The sequence below is a fragment of the Hypomesus nipponensis genome, chromosome 24, assembly GCF_054491055.1.
Source record: "Hypomesus nipponensis isolate SF chromosome 24, ASM5449105v1, whole genome shotgun sequence".
Classification (NCBI taxonomy): Eukaryota; Metazoa; Chordata; class Actinopteri; order Osmeriformes; family Osmeridae; genus Hypomesus; species Hypomesus nipponensis.
In genome coordinates, this window is record NC_140384.1 from 4,949,275 (window position 1) to 4,975,000 (window position 25,726).

Sequence of the window (25,726 nt, forward strand, 5' to 3'; positions counted from 1 at the left end):
CTTGCAGACCTTTATTTTGAAAGTTCAAGCTAGCCTAGCTACCGCTAGCTATCCATCCAGCTTCGAATGTGTTTACTTATGTCAGCTGTACTGCCCAATGCTAACACAACCAACTAGATTATAGCTATTATCATTGTTAGGCTAACCTTTTACACTCCTGGACTATAGAAGGGTAAGTACAGATGGTGTTCGGCCATATATCGCCTGTTTGTGAAATCAAGTTAGAGCTAATACTAAGAAAATATAGCTAACGTTAGCTTGTAAATTAGCTTGCTGTCTGTAGTTGCTAGCCAACTAGTATACTTACTGAGCAAAGTAACGATGTATCGGCAATGCTAATACAAAGTAGCCTAGCCAACTGTCAGTTCAAGTTTCTGCGGTTTGTAAGTACGTAAATACTTAGCCAGGTAGTAACTGTGTTAGCCAGGAAGTGCCATAGAATCAGAAATAACAGTCAGTTGAACAAAAATCTTAACAGTTGCAAACTATTCATTCATTCATTGCCAGGCTTGGGTCATTGTTTTGGGGGGTCTGGTTTGAACATCCCCATTGCATACTATGTACACTTAGCTGGAACAATGTCAAGCAAAGAAGTAAAATCGGAGCTGAAAAGTGCCAGAGAAGCTATTAAGAACAAGGAGTTCAAAGAGGCACTAAAACACTGCAAGGTAAGTGGTCGCATCTTTGACTGCCTATGTCCAATAATGCTATGTCACTTGCAGCTGGACTGTCAGGCTGAATATTGCCTTTATAAAAGAAACATAGAAGAAGACATTTCCAATGTGGAGCTTGTTTTCCATGGCTTAGGCTGTGCTGAAGCTGGAGAAGAACAACTACAATGCCTGGGTGTTTATTGGGGTGGCGGCGAGCGAGTTGGAGCAGCCAGACCAGGCTCAGACCGCCTATCGGAAGGCAGCCGAGCTTGAGCCTGAACAACTACTGGCCTGGCAGGTAGGACACGTGGTTCAAAGGGAACCCTTTAAAAAATAAAATAAAGGATGAATCGTAAAGAAAGCACATGTGAAATGTGTTTTTTTGTTTGTCTGTCACAGGGGTTAGCTAACTTGTATGAGAAAACGGAGCAGACAGACTTTAAAGCAGAGCTACCCCAGGTCTACCAGAAACTCATACAGCTGTATGAAAGGTGGGCTGTGTTTTTTCTTCTTCTTCAAACGTCATATCTGCCGTTCACCATTCCCCCTTTTTGTTCATTTCTCATTTGGGTTTGGATTGTAATCCGTGCGTCTTTATGCATTTACAGTTCAGACAAGACCAAATGTTACGAGGCCATTCATAAACTGTCAGACATCTACCACGCCCAGAATAACTATTTACAGGTATGCATAGTGTTGGGATCACCTACAGTGGTGTGTGTGTGTGTGTGTGTACTATAAACTGTACACCAAATGAACTATGTGAATGTGATTGTGCCGACAAGGTGGCCAAATTGTGGCAGCGTCTGATCCAGCTGAAGGAGGGAGAAGCTGTGGAGAAGGTAGAGATCCTGGGGCTCCTGCGGCGGATGAGCCTCCTACTGTCCGACAGCGTGGAGGAACAGGACAATGAGACCCAGCAACATGTAAGAGCTTCCACAACAACCCCCCGTAGGAGACTGCTGCTGTATGAGTGTCCGGGCATCACTGAATGGATTTGGTCATTGTGTTATGATGTTTGGGCGTGGATTATATTCCCATTTCCGAGCCATATTTTTTCCGTACTGTTGGTGTTCTCTGTCCTATCGATGGATGTTTTTGCGAATATTCACAGTTAATCGCGGCCTTTGAAAAAGCCATGGCGCTCACTGATGGTGTTCCTGGTGAGGAACACAGGAAGCTCTCAGCCGACTACATCAGATGCCTCTCCAAGGTCTGCTCTCCCTGCCTGCTGTCTCGCCACTCATGTTGTCACCACATCCACTGTTGTGAAGATACCTTTTTTTCCTGTTAACCTCAGTCTACCTCTTTTTCTCCTCTGCTTTCTCCTCTCTGTCTCTGTCTCTTTCTCTATCTCTCTCTCTCTCTTCTCTCTCTCTGTTTTTCCAGCTCTCCCATGAAGAAGCCAAGATGAAGGAAGCCTGTGAGTCCATGTCGTCCCTCTACCCCTCCCAAACGTTCCCCCTGGAGGTCATGTGCACACACTACCTCGACACAGGTAGGAACATTAGCACGTTTCGGAACAGGCGTCTCTCACAGCAGGAACTCACACAGCCGCGACAGCACAGCCTTAACAGTGCCAGCTGTGCTTGCCTCTAGGGGTCCTCGGTGAGGACGCCGGTGGCTGGTTCGACCGGCTCTCGGAGTTGGACCCCGGCAGTGGCCTGGGCCACCTGGGAGTGGGAATCCGAGCTCTGGAGGAGGGCAAGTGTGAGGACGCCGTCAAGAATCTGGCCCAAGGTAGAATAATCACGTGGTTAAGCGATAATAAACGATGCCTGCTTGTTCTTGCGTTCATGTGTCTTCCTTGAGGGGTTTAGGTCGGTCTCGGTGCACTCCTATGGGCGTCTGTGAAGCCCTCTGTGCCATTGTAAAAAGGGCTACGCAACTCAAATTTGTTAACGCGTGTACAGTAATTGGCTTAGCCATGCTGTTTCAGCTAACGTGTCGCGGTGTGTCTGTCAGGGCTGAAGAAGGTGCGCTCCTGCACAGTAGGATGGCACAGCCTGGCACAGGCCCAGCTCCGAATGCACCACTACTCTGACTGCGCAGCATCCTGCCTTCAAGGTGACCGCCTACCCCACCCACGTCCCCCTCAAGCTCGAACGTCCCGCACACTTAGTCCGTTGGTAAACCCCGCCCCTGCTTCTCCGTCCTGTCAGGGCTGAGCGGGGCTGGACAGGAGGCGGTGAGGCTGAAGCTGCTGAGGCTGAGGCTGGAGGCCCTGGTGGGGAGCGGGGAGAAGCAGGCAGGAGAGCAGGCTCTGGAGACCCTCACGCAGGTACCCGACCCACCCCGGAGCACCGCCCGCTGCCTCCGTCGTGGAGGGTTGTCGCGCCACATCAGGGGAAGAAAGCGATTCCTCATAGCTGCTTCTGGCGTCTGTCCCTCTAGCTCCCGGATGCTGAGAATGAGCCCGTCCTGGTGGCGTTGAAAGGCAGAGTGTATCTGCAAACGGACCGAGTGGATCAGGCGCTTCAGGTCAGCTTCTCTCCACGATTCCTGCCCTCAAACTGTAGCTTGGTTTGGGGTTGTATGAGTTGCAGCCCATGAGGAGATTGTGATTCGTGGACAAGCTCTGTCTGTCGCTGACTGTCATATAAATGTTGTGCGCGTGTGTGTGGCTGACCCTGTCCTCCATCTCCACAGCTGTCCTCTGAGTTGCTGGCCTCGAACCCTGACCTGGCTCAGGGCTTAGCACTGAGGGGACTGGCACAACTGGCCCAGGGCCAACACCAGCTGGCAGAGCAGAGGTGTGTGTTGGATGTGTTAACACGGATGGCTTTTCACCTGAGTCCACATCCAATGTAGCTGATAAACCGTTCCCCTTTCCCCCTGCAGCTTCCTGCAGGCAGTGAGCCAGAGGCCGGGCTGTGGGGAATACTACTTCCTGTTGGGGCGGCTCTACTGGGACATGGGGGAGGAGACTCGCAAAGACAGGAGCAAGGCCCACACACACCTGCTTAAGGTGAGCTATCTCTCTCCGTCTCCCTTTGTCTCTCTGTCTCACTCTGTGTCTCTGTCTCTCTCTGTCGGTCTCTGTCTCTGTCTGTCTCTCTGTCTCTGTCTCTGTGTCTCTCTATGTCTCTCCCTCTCTGTCGGTCTCTCTCTCTCTCTGCCTCAGCGCGCCTCAGCGCTCCACCCTACCTACATCCATCCTAGAGTAAACATGTCTGTCTTTGCCATGACTGTGTCAGGCAGCGAAGCTGGACCCGTACCTGGGCTGCGTGTTCCGGTACCTGGGCCACTACTACCGGGAGGTAGCCAGGGACCGAGGCAGGGCCAGAGGCTGCTACAAGAAGGCCTTTGAGATGGACGCGGGCGATGTGGAGTCGGGGGCCGCCTCAGTGGACCTTAGTATGGAGCTGGGAGACATGGTGAGAGGGCAGCCTGCTGGACATGTGCGGTCGTTGTGGAGAGGAAGGCTGACAACCTGACACTTTTTTTTGCGGTCTCTCTCTCTTTCTGTGTGTCTCTGTCGCTCTGTCTCTGTGTACCCCAGGACACAGCCCTCGCGGTGCTCCAGTCCGTGATCGAGAAGGCCACCCCTGGCTCTGCCAAGTGGGCCTGGATGAGGCGAGGGCTCTACCACCTGAAGGTTGGCCAGCACCCCCAAGCTGTCTCAGAGTAAGACCGCTTACTAGCACACACACACAGACACACACACACATTAACACCAACAGCCGCCTCTCGTACACCGTGACACCGACCCCCACCCACCCACCCCCTTGTCTGTGCAGCCTCCAGGCCGCCCTGAGGGCAGACCCCCAGGACTGGGTGTGTTGGGAGTGCCTGGGCGAGGCCTACCTGCACCGCCGCAGCTTCTCGGCCGCCCTCAAGGCCTTCGCCAGGGCCCTGCAGCTGCAGCCCTCCTCCGTCTACAGCCTCTACCAGACCGCCGCCATCAAGCAGACCCTGGGCAAGTTCAAGGAGGCGGCGGCAGAGTACTCGCAGATCGTGTCGCGGGAGGACTATGTGCCCGCACTCAAAGGTCGGTCTGTGTGTGTGTGTGTGTGTGTGTGTGTGTGTGTGGGGGGGGCGGGGGGGGCGGGCTACTGTTGCTCTGGTTGTGTGTCGGACGTGTCACGTTTGTCTGGGCTCTGCCGCTCAGGTCTGGGGGAGTGCCTGCTGTCCTTGTCGAAAGGCTTGATGGAGGACTACAGGGATGGAGGGGCCATCGACCTCATCCAGAAGGCCATCCTTCACCTCTTCAAGTGAGGACTGGCAGCGCCATACGACTCCCTCCGTGTTTCCCTTTTGGCATCGAGGAGAGGATTGGGGTTTGCTGGGTTTAAGCAAAACACTGCTTTTCTCCCCTCTGTCTGTCTGTCTGTCTGTCTGTCTGTCTGTCTCTCTCTCTCTCTCTCTCTCTCTCTCTCTCTCTCTCTCGCTCTGTCTGTCTCTCTCCCTACCTCTCTCTCTCTCTCTGTGTCTCTATGTCTCTCTGTCAGGGCTGTGCAGCTTCGTCCAGACCTGTCCTGTCTGTGGAAGATACTGGGGGACGTGTGCACCAGCGTCAGCGCTGTCTCTCTCCACCGGGCTCATGTCTTGGTGCCAGGACCACTGGCCGGGCTGCAGCCAGCTGAGCAGAACCACCCCCTGGACCAGGCCCAGACCCTCCGAGTCGGGGAGAGGTGAGGCCCACAAAACCACCGCCGCTCCGACAAGCGACCGCCTGTGCGCGTTGTGAACGGCTGATGCATGGGTTGCGTTCGTTTAGGTGTTACGGGCGTGCCCTGAAGCTGATGGCCGAGGCCCCCAGCCTGTGGTACGACCTGGGGCTCAACTACCACCAGCAAGCCCGCCTGCTCTGCTCCACGCAGGGGGAGGAGGAGGACCCGAGCTCCCTGTCTCTCCTCCTGGAAAAGGCCCAGCAGGTAGTGGCCGTGCCTGGGGGAGGAGGGAGAGGGTCACCCTGGAGGGCTGGAGGGAGGGAAGGGAGGTCCGTTTAGCTCTGTTAAATGTCTAGAAAATAACCTTTTTAAGATGATCTTTCTCTCTCTCAGTGTGTGAAAAAGGCAGTCATGTTGGACAGTGGTAACCATAGCTACTGGAACGCCCTCGGAGTGGTTGCCATGAGCAAAGGTATGGCCGCGAGACACATTATTTTTTTTAAATATATTGACTAGAACACAACCTTCTTTACCCTATGGTCCTGGCATTGGGACTTGTCACATTTGAAACTGGTCCCTACTTGTTTGTGGCTGAAGGTGTCTCTCATCCTCTCAGGACTTGAGAACTTTGCTCTTGCTCAGCACTGCTTCATAAAGTCCATACAAGTGGAGTCCAGTGTGAGTATTAACACACACACACACAGTGTATCCACTATGTCTTGTTGTTGCAATGTAAACAATCGCACAAACACATTTCTCCTCCTCCCCAGAATGTTGTCGCATGGACAAACCTGGGTGTGTTATATCTGAAGAAGGACAACATTGAGGTATTACTTGTATTTGAGTCGTCAATTTAATGGACAATAAAGCTGTCTTATCAAGTCTACTACATTCCTGGTCCACTTTTAGCGGGAAATTCGTTTTTTTGGGGGGGGTGTTTCATTGAATCCGTCTCTCGTGTGTCCTCCTGTTGCTCCCCCCCTGTCCCAGCTCTCCCACGAGGCGTTCAAGATCGCCCAGTCTCTGGAGCCTCTGTACGTCCGCTGCTGGATCGGACAGGTACTCCATCCGGGCTTCTTCGTATACATGTTTACATGTATTCATTTAGCAGACTCGTGAGAGCAGCTGATCATCCAAAAAGATTTTGGAATGAAAGCTTCTATTTAATGAATATGTCGTTATTACATAATGATGTCAATTTTGCAGGGTCCACAAGAAGTGTACCTGTGGTGTTTCTTAGATCAAGTGATTAGTTTGAGTAGAGTCCTGGTTGGAAAATGTCCTCCCTAACCCATTCCTGTCTTCTTCCTGACCCTCCCCACCTGTCCCTCGGTCGTCCCAGGCCCTGATAGCAGAGCGAGTGGGCAGCTACGACACCATGGACCTGTTCAGGCACACCACAGAGCTGGGCACGCACGTAGGTCACCCGCCCTCGCCCCGGGACTCTGGCTCACCATGCGCCACCGGCATTTCCCCTCACGCTCTCACGGTATTCTCTCCATCTGTCTCTTTTTTTCTTCCCTCTCTCTCTCTCTCTCTCTCTCTCTCTCTCTCTCTCTCTCTCTCTCTCTCTCTCTCTCTCTCTCTCTCTCTCTCTCTCTCTCTCTCTCTGTGTCTCTCTCTCTCTCTCTCTCTCTCTCTCTGTGTCTCTCTCTCTCTCTGTGTCTCTCTCTCTCTCTCTCTCTCTCTCTCTCTCTCTCTCTCTCTCTCTCTGTCTCTCTCTCTCTCTCTCTGTGTCTCTCTCTCTCTCTCTCTCTCTCTCTCTCTCTCTCTCTCTCTCTCTCTCTCTCTGTGTCTCTCTCTCTCTCTCTCTGTGTCTCTCTCTCTCTCTCCCCCTACAGACGGAGGGGGTGAAGGGCTATGCCTACTGGGTGTGCGCCACCCTGCTGGACAAGACCAACCGAGACACGGAGCTGTACCGCTACAACATCGTCCAGATGAACGCTGTGTCGGCAGCACACGTGGCCCTCAGCAAATACACAGGTGGGCTGGGGGGAGGGGGGAGGGGGGCAGGGAGGGAGGAGGGCTGGGAGGGAGGGGGGCTGGGGGGCAGGGGGGCAGGGAGGGGGGCAGGGGGGCAGGGAGGGAGGGGGGCTGGGAGGGAGGGAGGCTGCGAGGCAGGGGGGCAGGGAGGGGGGCAGGGGGGCAGGGAGGGAGGGGGGCTGGGAGGGAGGGAGGCTGGGAGGGAGGGGGGCTGGGGGGCAGGGGGGCTGGGGGGCAGGGAGGGAGGGGGGCTGGGAGGGAGGGGGGCTGGGGGGCAGGGAGGGAGGGGGGCTGGGAGGGAGGGGGGCTGGGGGGCAGGGAGGGAGGGGGGCTGGGGGGCTGGGAGGGAGGGGGGCTGGGGGGCAGGGAGGGAGGGGGGCTGGGGGGCAGGGAGGAGGGCTGGGAGGGAGGGGGGCTAGGTGGAGGGGGGCTAGGTGGAGGGGGGCTGGGTAGTGGGTGTTTTGTGCGTGCAACGTTCTGCCAGGTGATGATGTGTTGTGGTGACGGTATGTGCTCCACCGTGGCTCTCTCCTTCCAGAGAGGATCCAGACCGACCCGGATGCCTTCATCATGCTGGGCTACCTCAACGAGCGCCTGCAGCTGAAGACCCAAGCCCTCCAGGCCTACCAGAGGTGTGTGTGTGTGTGGTTATGAGACAGGCAGACCTCCTTCCAACAGTTCTCTGAGGAGATCTTTGTCCCTGTGCTGGATCTTGCTGCTGACCCGTGTGGTGTTGTCCTATGTGTGTTCAGGGCCGTGGGGCTGCTCCAGTCCCTGTGCTGTGAGGAGAAGCTGGCCTTCGCTCTGGGCAGCTACGGACGAGCCCTCTGGTAAACCCCATCTTTATTGACATCCTCTCAGTTGCGGACCGTTCTGTACATTGGGGCGGGGGGGGGGGGGACTTTAAGATGAAAAGTGTGTACATTCTGGAACTGGGTGTCCAAGCCTGTCTGTCTGTCTGTCTGTCTGTCCTGCAGTGCCTCAGGCCAGTGGGAGGAAGCGGTCCGCGCCTACTCCTCCACACCCCTAGAGGAGCTGCAGGATTTGGCAGGCCTGGCCCTGGCCTACTGCAGGGCCGGGCTCACCCCAGACAGCATCAACGGTAGGGGAGCGCGTCTGGGGTTGTGCCGTTACCGGGGAAGGGTTCAAATGCGGATCCCCTCGACGTGTATCAACGTTGCGTGTGTGTGTGTCGTCAGCCTACGAGCGAGCCCTGACATTGGCCTCCAGCGAGAAGGACAAGGCGTACGTCCTCACCTCCCTGGCTCTGCTGCAGCACAGGCTGGGACACTCCGACGCCGCCAAGACTCTGCTCTTCAAATGGTCAGCTGTCACCCCCTCCCCCCCAGCTCTGCTACCCTGGGCTCTTCTGGCAGTCCACATGGATAACCTCTCCCGTGTGTGTGTGTGTGTCTAGCTCCATGCTGAAGGAGCCCATCCCAGAGTCCCTGCTGTGTCTGTGCGCGCTGGGCCTGGTCCAGGGCGACGCCACGCTCGCCGGCGCGGCCCTCAGCGAGCTGCTCAAGCAGGGCCGCGCCACCGGGGGCGCCGTGGAGGAGCACTGCCTGCTCACCTGCGCCCTGCTGGCCCTGCAGGGGGACTACAGCGCCGTGCAGAGAGAGGCCTCCAGAGCTGTCCACAGGTGGGCCTCCAACTCTCATCAACTCATTGAGATGGTTTAAAAAAATAACAATTATGTTTCCCGGCTCCAGCGCACCTGATTCGAATGAAGGCTCGTTATCAGGCTTCTGCTGAGCTTAACGATCTTTCATTAGAATCAGGTGTGCTGGAGCAGGGGAACATGTTGAACATGCAAGACAGTGGGCCCTGAGGACCAGGGTGGAGAAAAGCTGCCATTGCTGGTTTCCTCTAATTAGGCTTCTGTAAGGGTATGTAGTGTGTGTTAAAGGGGATTGTTGTTGACAGTAATCTGCCCTGGATTTTCCTGGTCTAGTAATCCTGGAGATCCTTCTCTGTGGGCTCTGCTCTCCAGGCTGGTGCCGCAGTACTATCCTAGAAAGGCCAAGGTAAGCTGACCACACACACACACACACACCTCATACACACATCCGCATCGTTTGTAATGTGTGTGTTTGTGTTCCAGGGAGGTGCGATGGCAGGCCACGTCGCTTGTCTCTCCAGTATGACCCAGGGCAAGGTAGATACCTCACTTCTCTCCTCGACACTCTCACTCTGGAGGGAACCCCCACTTACTGCCGCATGCTGCCTGTGTGTCCTGCAGAGGGCGCTGTTGTACAGTGGCGTGAACCAGCTGGCGTGCGGGAGACACTCGGGTGAAGACCCCAGCAGGAACCCCCTGAAGACCCTGCAGAGGGCTGTGCTGCTCTGTCCTGGTGAGACCCCAGGGGGGCGCTGCAACACCTGGTCTTGCCTCCACACATACACACACACACCTATGTACCGAGCCCTTTAGTCACAACATCACTCCTTCATGCCCTAATGGCTCCTGTCCTCCACCCTTCTTGTCCCCCACCCTTCCTGTCCTCCACCCCTCCTTCTTAGATGACCCTGCGGCCTGGGCGGGGCTAATGGCTGCCTGTCACACTGAAAACGCCACCTGCGCCCTGTCTGGCTCCGCCCCAGGGAGACGGGGATTGGAGCAGATTCTGATGGGGGTGGTGTCCGAAAAAGGTCGCCACAACCGGACAACATTGTCTCCCTGCGTGCGTGTCGATGCGGACGCACCAGTGCGTGCGTGCGTGTCCGTACGCGAGTGTGTGTGTGTCTAACCCTTCCCCTCGTGTGTGTGTGTGTGTGTGTGTGTGTGTGCAGTGCGCTGTGTGGAGGAGGGCGACCGGCCCCTGGCCCAAGCCCTAGAGGGCTGGGTGTTGCAGCAAGCAGTGACAGGACTCACCCTGGGGGGGGAACTGGACCAGGCAGAGACTCTCTGCTCCCAGGTACACACTCGCCTTAAACACTCCTGACAACTGACAACTCTCCCACAGCCTAGACACTGCTAGTTAATCACTGAAGTTCTTTCTTTCTACTTCAAGACACCTGAAGTCACTTGTCTTGCTTTCGCCTGTTAACGCCACCTCTCTCCCTCTCTCTGTCTCTGTCTCTGTCTCTCTCTCCAGGTCCTGACTGTGTCTCCAGAACAGCCAGCTGTGCTCCTGCTGCTCAGGCAGGTGCAGTGTGAGCGCCTCCTCCTGGCCGGCGGCGGTACTGCCGCCCTGCCAGACGCGGTGCTGGAGCAGCTCAGCAGTGCTGTCCTGGCCAACCACACGTCTGTGGCTGCCTGGCATGTGAGTCGCACACTTGGGTCTAGCTCAGTGGCTAGAGCGTTTGACGGCAGATCGAGAGGTTGTAGGTTCAACTCCCCCATCCCCCCCCTGACTTTGTTGCTTTAGATGAACGTTTCTGCTGAATGAGTGCATTGTTTATTATTGTTTTAAAGGGAATCAAGGGTTGTCATCCAAGAACAGCAAAAACAAAAATTACATTTTCAAATGAATATTGTCAAAGGCAATAGCAGTATATAAAAAAAAATATGCTCTCTGTGAACTACTTTGCTTGCATTGCAAATTCTCCCTTCCCAACGTACTTTGACACATGGTTTTATCAGAAAGTTTGAAGAGTGTGATTGTAAAAATAGCATGCATTAGCCTGAGAGAGAGGGGAGCTGCCAATATTCCTGCATTTCTGTCTCTGTGTGTGGTCCAAAACATACGGCAGCAGAGCGGAAACTGAGTTCAAAGCCTTCGTGTCATTACTGCCAAATGGAAAAGGAAAGTGACATTTTTATTTTCTCCCACTGACAATTTCTCCTACTCTACCCTCTGCCCCCCCCCCCCCCCCCCCTCCCCTCGTCTGTCTCAGTGGCTGGCCGAGGTGTACCGGAGCCAGGGCCTGCTCGTCCAGGCCGTCGTGGCCTACAGGCAGAGCCTGCAGCTGGCCTCTCAGCTGGGCCTGCTCAGCGCCCAGGTGGCCAGCCTCCTGCGCCTGGCTCTGCTCGCCCTGGGACCCTGCATGGTAAGTCCTCTCCCTGGGTGAGAGGGGGTGGGACGGGGTGGGGGGCCTGGAGGGTGTCATGGTGGAGGGTAGGGGATGGGGAGGGACAGACTGGAAACGATGGGGTTTATTAGCATGGCCATAACTCTCTCTGTGTATACTGTATAGCCTTACGTATGGCCCGCACAGACAGACTGAAAGGGTAATCTGATGAAACGCATGCTGGAGGCTGGACAGGGACTGGGATGAGGGCGTACCCTACCCAGAAGGCCCTTCTGTCCTAACTGCAGTGGTCTGGTCACGGCGACTGCACCAGAGGACAGATGAGTAAACACGACTCTGGGAAGGCCCTACAGGAAGTCATGGGAGCGCAGGGCAAGGCCAGGTGGAAATGTCAACAGAGCCAAGGCCAGGCGTTGTTTGGTTTAGGGAGGTATAGGCTTTCATTCTCTGCCCAATAGGCTTTCTGTCTGCCCAATAGGCTTTCTGTCTGCCCAATAGGCTTTCTGTCTGCCCAATAGGCTTTCTGTCTGCCCAATAGGCTTTCTGTCTGCCCAATAGGCTTTCTGTCTGCCCAATAGGCTTTCTGTCTGCCCAACAAGCCACGCCTCTGCCCCACAGAGGCTGTCGCCTCGTTTGTGCTGATCTGGGAACAGACGACGCGCTTGTATATGCAGGGGATGGGTTCAGTTAGCATTAATCAGACCACCGGTCTGCGTGTGTGTGTGTGTGTGTGTGTGTGTGTGTGTGTGTGTGTGTGTGTGTGTGTGTGTGTGTGTGTGTGTGTGTGTGTGTGTGTGTGTGTGTGTGTGTGTGTGTGTGTGTGTGCGTGCGTGCTGGCTCGCATGCCCCCAGGCGGGCGTCCCCGGTAGCGACTGGAAGGACCTGGTGACGGAGGCCACCGCCGAGGTCCTGAAGCTGGGCCCCTCCCCCGTCGCCGTCCTCGCACAGGCCCTGCTGCAGTTCTCCACCAAGATGGCCGCCAGGTAGGTGACCCCTAGCCCCGTGTCTGGCACCTCTCATTTAGCTGCCCCCCCCCCTCCCGAGGATGAAGTCATTTTGTGGAAACCCTGACCACGTGGGTGACCTGTTGTTTGTTGCCCCTCCTCCCTCCCTCCCCTCCTCCCTCCCTCCCCCAGGGAGACCAGACGGCTTCTGGAGAGGGTGGTGTACGACCCCTCCCGCAGCTCCCCTGGCACGGTGCTCTCTGTGGCCCGCTGGTATCTCCTCAGGCACCTCCACGCCAAGGACGACCTGGAGCTGATGGACGTACGTTCACACACACACACAATAACTCATCTCTACCCTGGTCCTCAGTGGCCCACTGTCCTGTATTTGTAATGTCCCTGCTCCGTCACATCTGATTCAAATGACTGGGTCATGATCAAGCTCAGCAGAAGCCTGATAATGATCTTATAGAGCCCTATACTACAAAGCCACATTCAGGGTTAGCGAGGTAACTTCAGGTTTATCTCTGGATTTTCAGTATCACGACAATGGTTCACTTCTTACCAGCATAGATCACCATGGTAACTCATGCTGCACACCTGACTGCTTCGTAGCAGGTTATGTTTGAGAACAGATTAACACGTATAAAAGCCCCGCCTAATGTGACCAGTGACCTATGCACTTTGTAAAGCTCTTTCTTGGAAGTCGCTTTGGATAAAAGCGAATAAATGTAAATGTACTGACCAATCAAAATCGCCTTGGAAAATGGCATCACAATTTGTTGAAGATCCCGTGGATGTAATTGGATGTACTACTGCCTTAATGAATGATAATGACAAGGCCATTAACTTACGCATTCATAGTCGGCAGTTTTCTCCCAACAATCCTTTCTTTTATTAGAACCAGCAACAATATGGCTTTTCACTTTTAAATATAACTTTTTTATTTTTGATGTTTGCTGCTCTTGTGAAGTACGGCCCTCTAGACTTGTGCACGTTTGTAATTGGTCACATTTTGCAAACACGCCCCTTTAAACGTGAACGCGCTCATCGCTCAAGTGTGGAAACCTGGGTTGAGTTAAGGAGAGTTGATAACCGCTGTCGTGATACTGCTTGGCGCGATCGCGGTGGTTAGGCTTAGCGAAGCAAGACGACGAGAACTTCTCCCGGGGGGTGTTGAACCTGCTTCAAAGTGCAGGCTTCGGGGTTGAAGACCGCCGCTGCAGGAGAAGTTGACCTGTTGTCCAGCCCTGGGTGGCTACGACACCCAGCACAGGTCATCATGGAGGAGCAGCCTTCAGGGTTGAGGTATGACAGTGAAGAGTGAGATCCAGAGAAGGAGGATCCACCAACAGCTGTATATGATGTATTGAATCGACCCCTCGGCAGAAGCAATTGCTTTAGGGAAAGTAGGGTTACTGTAGAAGTGAGAGTGAGCGAGAGGTCTGGTTGGAGACACATAAGTAGCACGCCCAAGACTGTACAGGCTAAAACGGGTAATGCACTGAACTGCTTTCACCCCCCCCCCCACACACACACACCCTCTCCTCTTAGTGATTCCTGCTTTGGTTTTCTGTAGACCCTCCTGGATCAAGCGAGAGCCTGCAGAGACCGGAGGCTTCAGGAGTTCCACACTCTGCTCACCACCTCCTCCAACTCTTGCTGAGCTTCCTTTGCGGACACCCAGCCCTGCGCTCCGCCCTCCCTTAACCCCGCCCCCAGCCTGAACATGGCAGCGTCCACGTGGCCCTGCTGAGAACCAGGAACAACACATGAACTGAAATCCAGCGTCTCTGAATTCCTCATCCCTCTGCTTGTCTGAATGATTTGCTGCGGCTCTGATTTTCCGAACAAACAAATGTATAGGGAGTCATCCCGGGAATGTGTGGCTTTGTCACGAGAAGAAGCACTTATAGACGCTCGCTTTCCAAATCCATGGTAGAACAGCGTCCCAAACCATTGACTGTGGGTGTATAACGACGCACGTTCATTGTCCAAAGTCCACCTTATCTTATCATGCATGTGCTATCCTGTCACAGGTAGCCGTTCCAAAATCCTGTCTCTGTAATCGTGTTGGTGGAAGATGTGATAGCATACTGTGCCCACCGGTGGAATTGAGCAACAAGCGTGGGTCTGAATGTGCTTTACTTGTACCTGCGTAGTTGTAATATCTATGCTTCGCCAAACCTCGAGTCTTAAGTGCCTTTCCCCTGGCTGGTCTTCACATCTACCTTCAGAGGTTTTCGAAATATGAAATGATGGATGGTTTTCATTTGCTACCTAACACAGCCTGTCGCCGTGGAAAGCAGTACCCGTGTTTGTCCAAAGCCTTTACCACAAGCTGCGTGTGCAAGTTGGCACCTGGCCATTCGCAGGGAGATGAGAAGGATTCTGCAAAGACCAGGTGTCCTTTCACAGCGGCTGGTCTATTGTGCAGCCGTCAGTTGAGCAGCCCGATTCATATCACACGTTTGATTTCATCGTAGATGGATGCTTGGTGATATCTGAAATATATCGCTAGGAAAATAATTTGTCAAAAACGACCATCGGCAATGACTTTATTCATTTAATTGTGATTAAAAAAAGAGGTTTTGCCAACAGCAACCAAGATTGTGCTTTTTTTTTATTCCAAGAACAGAAAGAGGTTCAGTGGTTTTATCATCCTGGATATTCACATTACAGTGGAGAGGAAATGTAGAAATGTGGAGGTGTAACAACCTACACATTCCTCCCACGATTGTACAGTGCACATAGCAATATTTGGCATGGCTTGATAGGATTTGTATCATTTCCTGACAGAAAGAGGGAGTGGAGTGTTAAGATGCAAACCGAATACAACTCAATCATGTCCTTCTGAATGTTCTGACCTGCTCAGGGGCGCCGCCAGGAATTTTGGGCCCCATATTATTTTTTTTTTAAAGAAATTTTTTTCTATTTTTGGGGGCCCCTGTCAGTCAGGGTCCCTTGGAATTGTCCTAACATCCCCCTCCCCCCATACGGCGCCCCTGGACCTACTGCCCGAGAGTCCAGTACTGTTTGACCCTCCCCATCCTCAACCACAGAGGCCTCCAGAGCACACGTGCTTGACCATGAAAGTGCAGACGTTCTGCCCACAGCCCCAGCACTGCTGCAGGGTGTGCGTGTGACTGGGCGGGCTCTTCCTGTGACACACGGCGCACACGCCTTGGCCTCCGGCGGCCCCTCCTCCGGCTGCGCCCCCCCCTGACCGGAGGGGGGACTGGGCGATGAGCTTGCGAAGCTCCGCCAGGACGATGGAGTCGGGCGCCAAGGCGACGCCGGCCACCCGGATACGCTGGGGGTCGAAGACGCAGTCCTCCTCCAGACCGCTGGGCACGGCCTTCATGCCGCAGTTGGGCGGCACCCAGGCCGTGTCGTACTTGTGCTGGGTGTGCCAGCTCTTCTGCATGGGGTGGCCGTCCTTGTCGATGCGCTTGACGCGGCCCACGTCCACGTCGAGCGTCAGGACGACGCGGGTGGTGACGTGGGGTCCCAGGGGGTAGCGCTCGGCTTTCTTCTGGTCGCGGCTCACGTACACGCCAGCGCCCAGCATTCCGTCTGGAGACTGGCGGAAGCCGTTGGCGATGATGAGCCGGGCCTTTTGGACGGTGGTGCCGTGGTACATGGTGTAGGTCTTCCCATCTTTTGGCGTTTGTGCGCCGGTCAGTTCTACCCCCAGAGTAGATTCGTCGTCATAGACCACTTCCCAGCCATTGTATGACACTGACATCTTCCTGTAGAATAAAAAAAGCTCAGTTTCATGGCATGCAGTTTCTTTTAGTATACAGCTTGGGAATTAGTTCATAAGGCTATGATATTACTATAAAGTAATGTCTAAATTGTTTTTACATTTATTCAACTTCAGGCAAGTTGTGCAATGGGAGTTTCGTCTTAACATACATAAACCTTTTTTTTGTAAATACTTCCAAAAGTCACAGTGAGGTTAAAGGATATGCATGTCCAGCTAATAAAGAATATGTGGTGCCCAACCGTTTGAAAATACTATGACATTTAAAACGTATTTCTTACCTTTCGAGTCGGCAAAAGAACAATTCGGAAGTTTCTGTACAGTAACGTACTTTCACTTTCTCTTCAGCTGACGGTGACAAGCGTATCAAAACGTATTTATGACCATACAGATTTATTTTTTTGCAGGAAACATCCACATTTTAAACAAAATATAACGGCATGAAGGTGGACGAAGTAGACAGTAGAAGAAAAAATTGTATGCTACCATACATACAAAATGGTTAGTAACCTGCAAGCCACTATTCTGCTGGGTACTCAACTCTATAGATTTTGCAATAGTAGGTTGTTTTGTTTAGGCACTGATTCTATGTAGCTATAACAAAGAGCAAACTTAATTCGTATTGACAGGGACCAGGATACAAACAAAAGAAACATCGCTCGAGAAGTTTAGCTTAAAAATAATACAGATGATACATGCAGTGGTTATTTTCAGGAAAAAAATAAGTCGTATTTTTTTTTCAGAGCGAAACCGCTGGATAAAAAACAATGTTCTCAAACCATATACAGTTCATAATAATGGAACACATATGTACCGTGTTTCAATTAGTAAATCAATATTTCAAATCTCAGATGTAGTAGGTATTCTCCGCAGAGTGATGTCACGTGTCTCTTAACTGCACAACCTTCCTATGGATTTGTTTGATGTCCTTCTGCAGCTTGTCTTTGTCCAGGCGGGCTTTCGTGTCAACTATCTGCCTCAGGGATTCTATAGCATCATGGATGGACTTGAATCCTTTTTCATCACAAAGAGAGAGGCAGAGAAAGAGAGGACTGAATAAGTAGCTGTCCGGGTAGGTAGATTGCTTTACCGTGCCCTTTGATGGACTTAGTGTATTGTTCACCCAATTCCTTCATCTCGACTCAGGTACCTGTGGGTTAGAGGGGCAGTGGTCAGCATAAAGCATTTGGGCCTGCCTTGGATCATGAAGGTTAATAGCATTTTATCAGCAGTGGCCAACATTAAAAGCCTCATCTATAATGCATATGGGTCCCTTTCCCACCCTTTTCTTCTCTCCACTTGTCTGAGGGAATGATTGAAGGGTCCTGCAGGCGCAGTCTAGCCACACAGACTGGAGGTGGAAAAGGTGATTCACTCCTCTTTACAGCAGCTCTTATTTACTCGGCCCATTCAGCTATGGTGACAGAACTACAACTTGGAGGGAGGGAGGGAGCGGGGGGGAGGGGGGAGGGAGGGAGGGGGGGAGGGAGGGAGGGAGGGGGGGGGGGGGCGGGGGCGAGGGAGGGCTGTTTTCAAAGTAAACTCCGGCCCTGGAAAAATGAGACATAAATTGCCACCGGGATGTGATGGTGTGGAGGGTGGATTTCGATCTCACCTGTGTGATACGGCTTGTCCTCAGCCTCTGTGTCTAATTACAACGTTTCAACACCGAGATGAGGCCAGAGATAGCATCAGTCCTATGGAGTTCCGTGTAAGGCTTTACGTAAGCAACCATTGCAAATGATCGCATGAGAACAGGCCTTCCATGGTTTGTGTGTTGTTTTCTATTTGACTCTCCTCCTTGATATGAAACGTATCCAAATCAAAAGTAAATGTAGCATAATTTGTCTATCTGAGTTGAGTTTCACTGTGAAACATTTGGACCAGTCACCACCTATTCATGCCTTCATAACTTGTGTTCTCACATTCAGCTGGCCCAGTTAGCCGCCTGCTGTATTTGTTTCTCGGCTCAGGTGGTTCTGATTATCTCAGTTGACCAGAACAGGCTCAGACACCTATGAGTGCATGTGAATAAATGATGAATGAATCCAAACTGCAGCCAATTGGAAAGAAGCACCATGGGCTCATCTCCAATGGAGCCCACGATACCTTGTTCCAATCGCACGGCTGTCGTACGCCAACTCCCGAAAGGCGTCTCTTCCACGAAGTGAGGTGAAGAGGACTAACCTGACTGGTACTCCTGTTTGGCCAGCTGCAGCTCTTCTCGGAGGCTGGCCTCCACCATAGCCACCCTGCTCTGCAGTTTAGCCTCCGAGCGTCTCACCCTGTCTGTCTGCTTCTCCTTCACCAGCCGGCCCTCTGCCTGGTCCAGACGTCCAGCCAGCAGACGGAGCCGGCCGTCTAGACGCCCCTCCACCTCAGCCTGTGGACACACGCGCACGCACAGGGAAAGTCCGTTTCGATGGAGGAAAAAACCCCAAACAGTTGCAGTGCACCAAGCCGAACAGCACCCACAGACGCTGTACCGTTTGCTCATGCAGGAGTGCTTGCAGCCGCTCTCTGGCCTGGGCGTGTGTCTGCTCCGAGGCTTGGAGGCGCTCCTCTGCCCACCTCCTCAGCCGGTCCGAGGCCTCCCTCGCCTGCTTCAGACCACTGGAGCTCCTGCGGAACACGGTTAGGTGACTCCCGAGGGAATGAATGATGTTGGAACACACTTCGTATATCTACCGGGCGAGGCTCTCCTTGGTAACGGCAACAGTGACCTTCACTGAGAAGGCCCATCGCACTCTTTGTTTTCTGTTTGGGCCAGGCAGCTCTTTTCTCAGAGGCCATTCCGAGGAGCAGCGCCAGTCTCTCTTTCTTTCTTTCTTTCTCTCTTTCTTTCTTTCTCTCTCTCTCTCTCTCTCTCTCTCTCTCTCTCTCTCTCTCTCTCTCTCTCTCTCTCTCCCCCTCTCTCTCTCCCCCCTCTCTCTCCCCCTCTCCCTCTCAGCCAAGCGGCCATATGTCGTCCGCCCCGCGACTGAACACAAAACCCTCAACTCTCGGGACTTGAGTCTGAGAGACTACGTTGAGTCATTTTTTACATTTAGTCAGAGATGGGTCGGATGAGGGCTGTCACCTTGGACAAGGTGCGTCAGCTTTCCCCTCAGTTGTTTGACACTCACAGGAGCGCTGTACCTCCAATGACTCATCGGTTTATTTCTCACGGGTGTCATTTGGTACCCCCTCCCCCTCAAAATTCCCTCTCCTTCTTCTCATCTAGAGTTTCGCCTTGGCTTAGAGGTTCAGCGAGGCCGTCAACTTCCTCTGGTCTCAGCTGTGTGTGTGTGTGGCACAGGAAAACAGAGAAAGAAAGAGAGAGGCTACTGGGCAGTGTATCAGGACGTGACCTAACTACAGATGAGGCTAACCCAGGAAGTCTTGTTCAGTACCCGATGCGGACTGGCCATGGCAGCCAATACAGATTGATTTCCTCAAACCTAACTCGAATGGAGGTTTCTATTATAGACATGATACTCTTGCTTCTGGACGGTAAACAACGAATGTGCCTTTTCACTTCTGCTGACTAATATGATATATTCCAACAAAATATCCGTAGCTCTTCCTTAGTGTAGGAAATACAAATTGCATACTGTTTTATGATGTGTATATGGTAACATAAAAGAAGTCTGGATGGGGTCTCGTTTACATTATAGCTGGTGTAGCCGTCTGTGACAGAACCAGGCAGACGCTTAGCTATTTCTCATCTGTGAGAAGGCGTGAGGGTATTGTTGATTTGCAGTTTAGGTTCCACTTGTGCAGGGCATCTATCAAACACGTCTATTAAAAGCTTGCTGGGCATCAGCTACGGAGAAGACAGATGGAGACCAGAGAAGCGTCAAACAACATTCAGAACAACAAACAGCAACAGCAAGCCACCAGAACGCCGGGCGCCTTTCTCTGTAAATGCTCGGAGCGATGTCTGCATGGGTTCAGCATCCACAGACAAAGCAGGCGTCGACAAACCTTCCTCAGGGGATAGAAAGGTCAGTCTTGAGGGGGGGGGGGGGGTGTCAGAGGGACCTAAGTGTTCTGGACCGCTGCGGCCCTGCGGGGGAACTCTGTTCTAAACGAATCTGAAGAGATCGATTCCAGAGGATTTGTGACGGGAGGGTTTGGCAGTTTGCTTTACTTAAAGCTCCAGTGTGGTTTCCAGGGGATTGGAAGTGATCTCCCCACCTGTCCTCCAGGATTTGGATGTGGCTGTGCAGCTCAGCCCAGGAGCTCTTCTGTCCCAGGACCTTCTCCCTCAGAGAGAGCTTCAATTCCCCCAGCGCCCGAGACATCTACACACACACACACACAGTTTCGTTACAACAAGAGGTCAATGTATTGATGAACTGAAAAATGATCAACGCATCAACGATCGATCCTATGTGACCCGTCTGTCTATAGCTAGAGGGATTTTGAATGGATGAATACAAGTCGCAGAATCCCCTTGCACTTAACTGAGTCAGACCTGTGTACGTTCAACATTGTTTTCCTCTCGTTTCCCTGAAATGTGGTCCCAGCGACTCAGTGACAGCGCTCCTGCCTGTGCTGACGACAGCGACCGGCTTTCCACTCCTTTTCCAATTACCTTTATGGCAGCGCTTGACCACTCCCCCAGAGTTAATGTGCCGCAGTCCCAGTGATATACCACCCGTCCCAGTGAACACAGAGCATGCTGGGAGTGGGAGGGAAGCTAAGGGAAATCGGACATACAGTAACTGTATACGATACGACTTTTTGTGTGTTTTCTCCCAAGAACCGCGATCGGCACAGGTTAACGTTGGTGTAAAGGCAGACGCTGGAGGGTTGGTTTGGGTCCGTGTGAGAGAGCATGTAAGCTCATGCTGAGCCGGCGGTGTGAGGGGGCCTGTCACCTTGGTCTCCGTGTCCCTGAGTGAGACCTCCAGGGTGGACCTGAGCTCTGATACCTCCTGCTGGAGCCTGAGGAGGTCACGACCTCCGGAGCTAACGTCACCGGACAACTTGGAGATGCTGGCATCGCACCTGACGGGGGAGGGAGGGGGAAGGGGAGAGGGAGAGAGGGAGGGGGAGGGAGGGGGCAGAGGGGCAGCAACACTTTCACTCAGAAGGACAGCTGTCTGTGCTGTTCTATTCTTCCCCGTCTTAAGGTGTGTACAAGGAAGCACATGAGGGAGATTTTGAAAGCCTTCCAGATTATTCTTTTCACAGAATGGAGGCTGTTATGATGTTTTTCAAATTTGGGCCTGTTTTTTTGTAAGATGTGTCCCTACGGGGGAGAAGGGGATGCAAAATGATTTCAATGACACAAATAAGTCTCTAAGGGTGCACAAAACTCAGTTGAACACTAATGAAACTCGCTGACAAATGGACTCCCTGGAGAAACTCTAGTTGCAAATTGCCTTAAAACCAAGGTTTCTAATCACACAACTAATTTCTAGACAGCAGCAATAAAGAGGAATGGGGTACTTTGTGTGTATCCTAGAAGAAGGCTAGAAATCACATTGTGTAGACCCATTTGTAGACTTGAAAAACAATTGTTTAGCTTGCAGCAGTTGTAAAAATGTTTTGTGTCACTGGTAGTATTTTTTGATTTCCAATGAATATCACAGACTCTGATACACTCTCATGTGTGTAACCTGGACTATAGTACTAGGAGACAGAGAGAAAGCTGTTGGAGTGTAGTGAGTACCTGGCCACTCGTCCTCGCAGGTCACCAATCCCCTCCAGGTTCTTGTGATCCAGGCTCTGAACGGCCAACGACGTCCCAGAACTGATGCTGTCTCTCTGGATGATCTGTCTCTCCAGTACCTGCTCCCATGACGACAACAACAGCAGCCACTGGGGTGAGACTGCCTGGCACAGCCACACCTCATCACACCACCTCTGCAACGAGAAGCACCCTCGAGAGCCAGACACATGGACCACGCTGTGTGGACTTCATTACCACAGAGCTGTCCTTGGCAGATGGTTAGGCAGGATTATCGAACTGGTTGAATGGCATTCTCATTAGCTTCATTAGGGTCTGGGTCTGGAGCGTTCTGCTGACTGTTCTCCTCACACACACACACACACACACAGACAAACCTGCATGCACACACACACACACACTCACACACAACTACATGTTATCAATTTGGAGATGCCAGTTACTGTTTAAATGTTTAATAATGGTGACTGATCCATTTTACATTTTAGTCATTTAGCAAATGCTCTTATCCAGAGCGACTTACAGTAAGTACACAAGTGCACTGTTCATTGTAAATATTTATTTCAGTATTTTATATTTTGATGTTAAATGGTACTATAAGAGTGCAATACTTCCGTAAACAAAGCACTGTTTTACACTTCCATCTGTGAATGTACTCATCTGGCTTACTTTACTGTGTGAGGCAGCCCTATCTGCCCCTGTTATGTCATGTTTCTGGGCAGGGAAAATGCAGCTGGGGCAAAAAAAATAATTCTACCAGACATTGACTGATTAAACAACCACATTTTTTATGCACCACTGTTGCAGTATTACCTCTGCTAAGTGACTTTGTTGGCCACCATTCCAGAGCATTCATTGGTCGTCATTAAACTTATTGCTTGCTTAGGAGAAAAACTCCCATATGGCAGAAGGAGATAGTGAGGCTGGCTCAGGGTTCTCTGAATGTTCCACCAAGTGTTATCAAACTAAACTGATCCAGCTTACAGGACGAGAGACAGAGGGAGACAGAGGGGGAGAGCGAAACAGAGGGAGATAGAAGTGAAGAGAGAGATGTTGAGAGAGAAATAGACAGAGAGAGGACGGAATATCGAGGCAAATATTTGCCCGGTGGAGGGAACTTCTTCATAAGGCACCTCTAGTCAGAAGTGGCTGTAGCTGAACCCTACCTGGATGTCTGAGCTCAGCTGTTTGACGATGTGTGTGATGACGTGAATGTGGCTCTCCAGTAGCCGGCGAGAGGAGGCCTCTGATTGGACGCAGCCCTGGGTGGAGTGCAGGCCGGCCGCCACCTCCTCCTTGATCCTCAACGCCTGCTCCAGCAGCTCGCTCATCGCACGCTCCTGATTGGTCAGACGGCCTTCGACCACATCCGACCTGAGAGTAGAGACGATATGGTTTCCACAGCCAGGTATAAGAGGGTGTTCGACCACACAACAGTGTTGAGGATCCTGTGTCTTCTCCAAATCTGAAAGTGTCTCTCCAATGAGCTAATATAAATGTAACATACAGACATTGTGATTGTCTTGCACACCTACAAATCCAGTGAAAGTGACCTGCAGAATTTTCTTTCAAATGTTCCCTTGCCTTCCTGTGTGTCAGCTGTCTAAAGGTGTCGGATGCCGTCATGGATTAGGGATTAATTCGATCAAGGTGAGAGCAAGGGAGGAAGGTCACTGCTGTTTCTCTGAAGCGGGTTTATCAGCTAGAGGAAATGGCATGTGCCCATGCACCCATTGGCAGAATCTGACGCGTTAGAGAGCATGAGGAAAGAGTCTCTCGGGGTCGGTGTTAGCTCTGAGGTCAAACCTACCTGTCTTGTGGCTGGTACAGTTGTAACATGGACTTGTCTGCCATGATTCCTCCACCGAATAGACTCCCCTGGAATATAACATTCAAACTGAATCTTGGTTGTCTTGCAAAACAGCTTACAACATGTACATTATGTTCAGCCTTCTTTTTTTTTCTAAAATTGACCAAACAAAAGTGTCAAACACAATAAAGTTCAGTACTAAGTCAATTTTAAAGTTCTTAAAGTACGTACCAGTGGTCTAAAGTGCTGTCCTTCCTGTGTTTGTGCTGGTCACTTGGTAACTGCAGTAGATCAGTCGGAATGGGGAGTGTGTCACCAGCCCCTGGCAACAACACAATCATGTATTTGATTGATGTTGCTATGAAACCGGCTCACGCAGCAAATTAGTAAGTTGTGTTACAACATGCAGTCCAGCAAGTTATTGTACCAGTATGCCTTTACCTGGATATATTGATCTGTGGTTAACATACAGACATGCCACCTCTACTCTCAGTGTCTCTTTAATGGCGTGCACTGGGTCAGGTCTGTTTAGTCAGGGAAGGTGAACGTTCGCATGATTGATAGTTGGAAAGTCTGCTCTAAGGAAACCCTTTTAAAAAAACTCAAATGTCCATGACAAACCACAGATTCAAATGTCACCCATAAAAGAATTCAGTCGCAAAGTCTATATCAAAAACTAAGTAAGGTTTAGATTAAGGCACACAAAGCCCAAATCGAGACGTCTCTTTGCTCAGAGAAACTTCTAAAAGGTTTAATTGAAAAGCTTAGCCTTGTGCTTCACCTAGCTTAGCCTTGTGCTTCACCTAGTTTAGCCTGGTGCTTCACCTAGCTTAGCCTTGTGCTTCACCCACTGTAGGCACATTCAGATCAATAGCTGACCCATTTAATCCAGTCTTCCAAGCCGATAATCCACTGAAATGATCTTTAAGAAGAAAAAAATCCCTCTAAGAATTTTCTAAACTGCCCCATTTACATATCTAACAAATGTGTACACTAACTGTTCTGTGAGGAAATGGAGATTATGGACTCATAGTTAAGATTCACTTATACTGACAGCTTCTAATGTGAATCAGGTTTGTTCAGAATAGTGAATGCATTGCAGATTGTGCTTGGATGAATATGATTAGTGGAGTGTTCTTCCAAAGTGTCCTAAATGAATTGCCTGTCAACACAATCATTACGAGGAAGACCTCTCTGGGTCATCATTTAGCACCTCGGGCATGGGGCCAGTGCCTGTACTTATGGTTGCTAAGGGAACAGCTTGACACTTGGTTCTGACTCCCTATCCACTTTGGTAAACAGGTTTTAACAGTCAGCTGTGGTGGCGCCCCCACTTTGTGCCATGGCATTGTGGGATTAGTGGATGCCAATGTGAGGCAGGGCAATGGTGGTTTCTGAACACTTCGAAAATCATAACTTAGGCTACTTCTTGTATTATTACACCATGCCTGCTACATATAAAGGAAATAAGACAAACTTCTGGAATATAAGGAGGGATTACACCCAAAACTCTATAAACAGACATTATTTTCTATTTTTAAAATATTTTTCAAGCTGGCATTGTGATGAGTGAATAAGCATTGTCCTCAAAGCCATTGTCTCAAACTTGTAATCTGTTTGTAGTTTGTAGAATACTTTCAAGTCTCAACTATTAATATACAGCTTGGAATCAGAAATGCGTTTTTGAAAGGGAATATTCGGTAAAATGAGGGACTCGCTTGCAGTCAATGGGGTGGACTGTTCACTGTTGGGTCCCACTGGAACAGATCAAGCTTCCTCAGCTTGCCCTTGTCTGGCCTAGATTTCCTCAGCACGATGCATGCCAATGGATGCCCTCGGTTACACAGTCATAAGTCAGGGAGTCTGACTGATGGGGAACATAGGTCATGTGATGAGATCCTGGTGCTACATACTGCTTACCACTCAGCCATGACCTCAGGTAAAGCTAGACAACTAGTCCTAGTCATTTATCTGTCATCATGTTGGTGGTAGTTTGGTTTGATGGGAGGATCATTTACATTTAGTCATTTAGCAGACACTTTTATCCAGAACGACTTAAAGTAAGTACAGGGACATTCCCCCCCAAGGCAAGTAGGGTGAAGTGCCTTGCCCAAGGACACAATGTCATTTGGCTCGGCCGGGAATCGATCTGGCAAGATTACTAGCCTGATTCCCTCACCGTTCAGCCACCTGACTCCCTTAGGATCTTTCATTAACCCTTAGACTTTATTAAACTGCAATGTCTTCATCGCTGGGTTGTGGTTGAAATGGCTGTTGTGGACCTTCCTCTATAGGGCAGAAA

General features: G+C 51.5%; 3 protein-coding genes across 5 annotated transcripts; 1 reads left to right on the forward strand and 2 right to left on the reverse strand.

Moving 5' to 3' along the window:
- The first annotated feature begins 46 nt into the window (after positions 1-46).
- Positions 47-14,772, forward strand: skic3 (SKI3 subunit of superkiller complex). Of its 3 annotated transcripts, none has more exons than XM_084690260.1 (41): positions 47-172; positions 508-668; positions 808-951; positions 1,053-1,144; positions 1,262-1,337; positions 1,439-1,579; positions 1,768-1,866; positions 2,043-2,151; positions 2,253-2,393; positions 2,619-2,720; positions 2,816-2,934; positions 3,048-3,134; positions 3,303-3,406; positions 3,495-3,621; positions 3,851-4,030; positions 4,156-4,280; positions 4,394-4,644; positions 4,765-4,867; positions 5,105-5,287; positions 5,374-5,530; positions 5,660-5,738; positions 5,883-5,944; positions 6,037-6,093; positions 6,257-6,325; positions 6,609-6,683; positions 7,108-7,249; positions 7,788-7,881; positions 8,002-8,079; positions 8,227-8,351; positions 8,449-8,572; positions 8,667-8,891; positions 9,204-9,276; positions 9,354-9,407; positions 9,492-9,603; positions 9,773-9,901; positions 10,043-10,167; positions 10,348-10,515; positions 11,090-11,242; positions 12,077-12,207; positions 12,361-12,490; positions 13,748-14,772. In XM_084690260.1, the coding sequence occupies exons 2-41, from the start codon at positions 579-581 to the stop codon at positions 13,832-13,834; spliced, it is 4,722 nt and encodes a 1,573-aa protein (XP_084546386.1). In that variant the 5' UTR covers positions 47-172; positions 508-578; the 3' UTR covers positions 13,835-14,772. The 3 variants fall into 3 exon arrangements, with proteins under 3 accessions (XP_084546386.1, XP_084546385.1, XP_084546387.1); XM_084690259.1 differs by having other exon boundaries at positions 571-668; XM_084690261.1 differs by lacking the exons at positions 12,077-12,207; positions 12,361-12,490; positions 13,748-14,772 and adding an exon at positions 11,390-12,052 and having other exon boundaries at positions 571-668.
- gig2p (grass carp reovirus (GCRV)-induced gene 2p) lies at positions 14,772-16,290 on the reverse strand. The gene is made up of 2 exons (XM_084690262.1): positions 16,216-16,290; positions 14,772-15,920 (listed from the first exon to the last, which is right to left on the reverse strand). The coding sequence occupies exon 2, from the start codon at positions 15,914-15,916 to the stop codon at positions 15,221-15,223; it is 696 nt and encodes a 231-aa protein (XP_084546388.1). The 5' UTR covers positions 15,917-15,920; positions 16,216-16,290; the 3' UTR covers positions 14,772-15,220.
- Positions 16,291-16,809: 519 nt separating this feature from the next.
- Positions 16,810-23,468, reverse strand: fam81b (family with sequence similarity 81 member B). Its single transcript, XM_084690014.1, has 8 exons — positions 23,425-23,468; positions 22,781-22,988; positions 21,597-21,715; positions 20,800-20,929; positions 20,114-20,220; positions 18,421-18,556; positions 18,122-18,317; positions 16,810-16,948 (listed from the first exon to the last, which is right to left on the reverse strand). The coding sequence occupies exons 1-8, from the start codon at positions 23,466-23,468 to the stop codon at positions 16,815-16,817; spliced, it is 1,074 nt and encodes a 357-aa protein (XP_084546140.1). The 3' UTR covers positions 16,810-16,814.
- Positions 23,469-25,726: the final 2,258 nt, after the last annotated feature.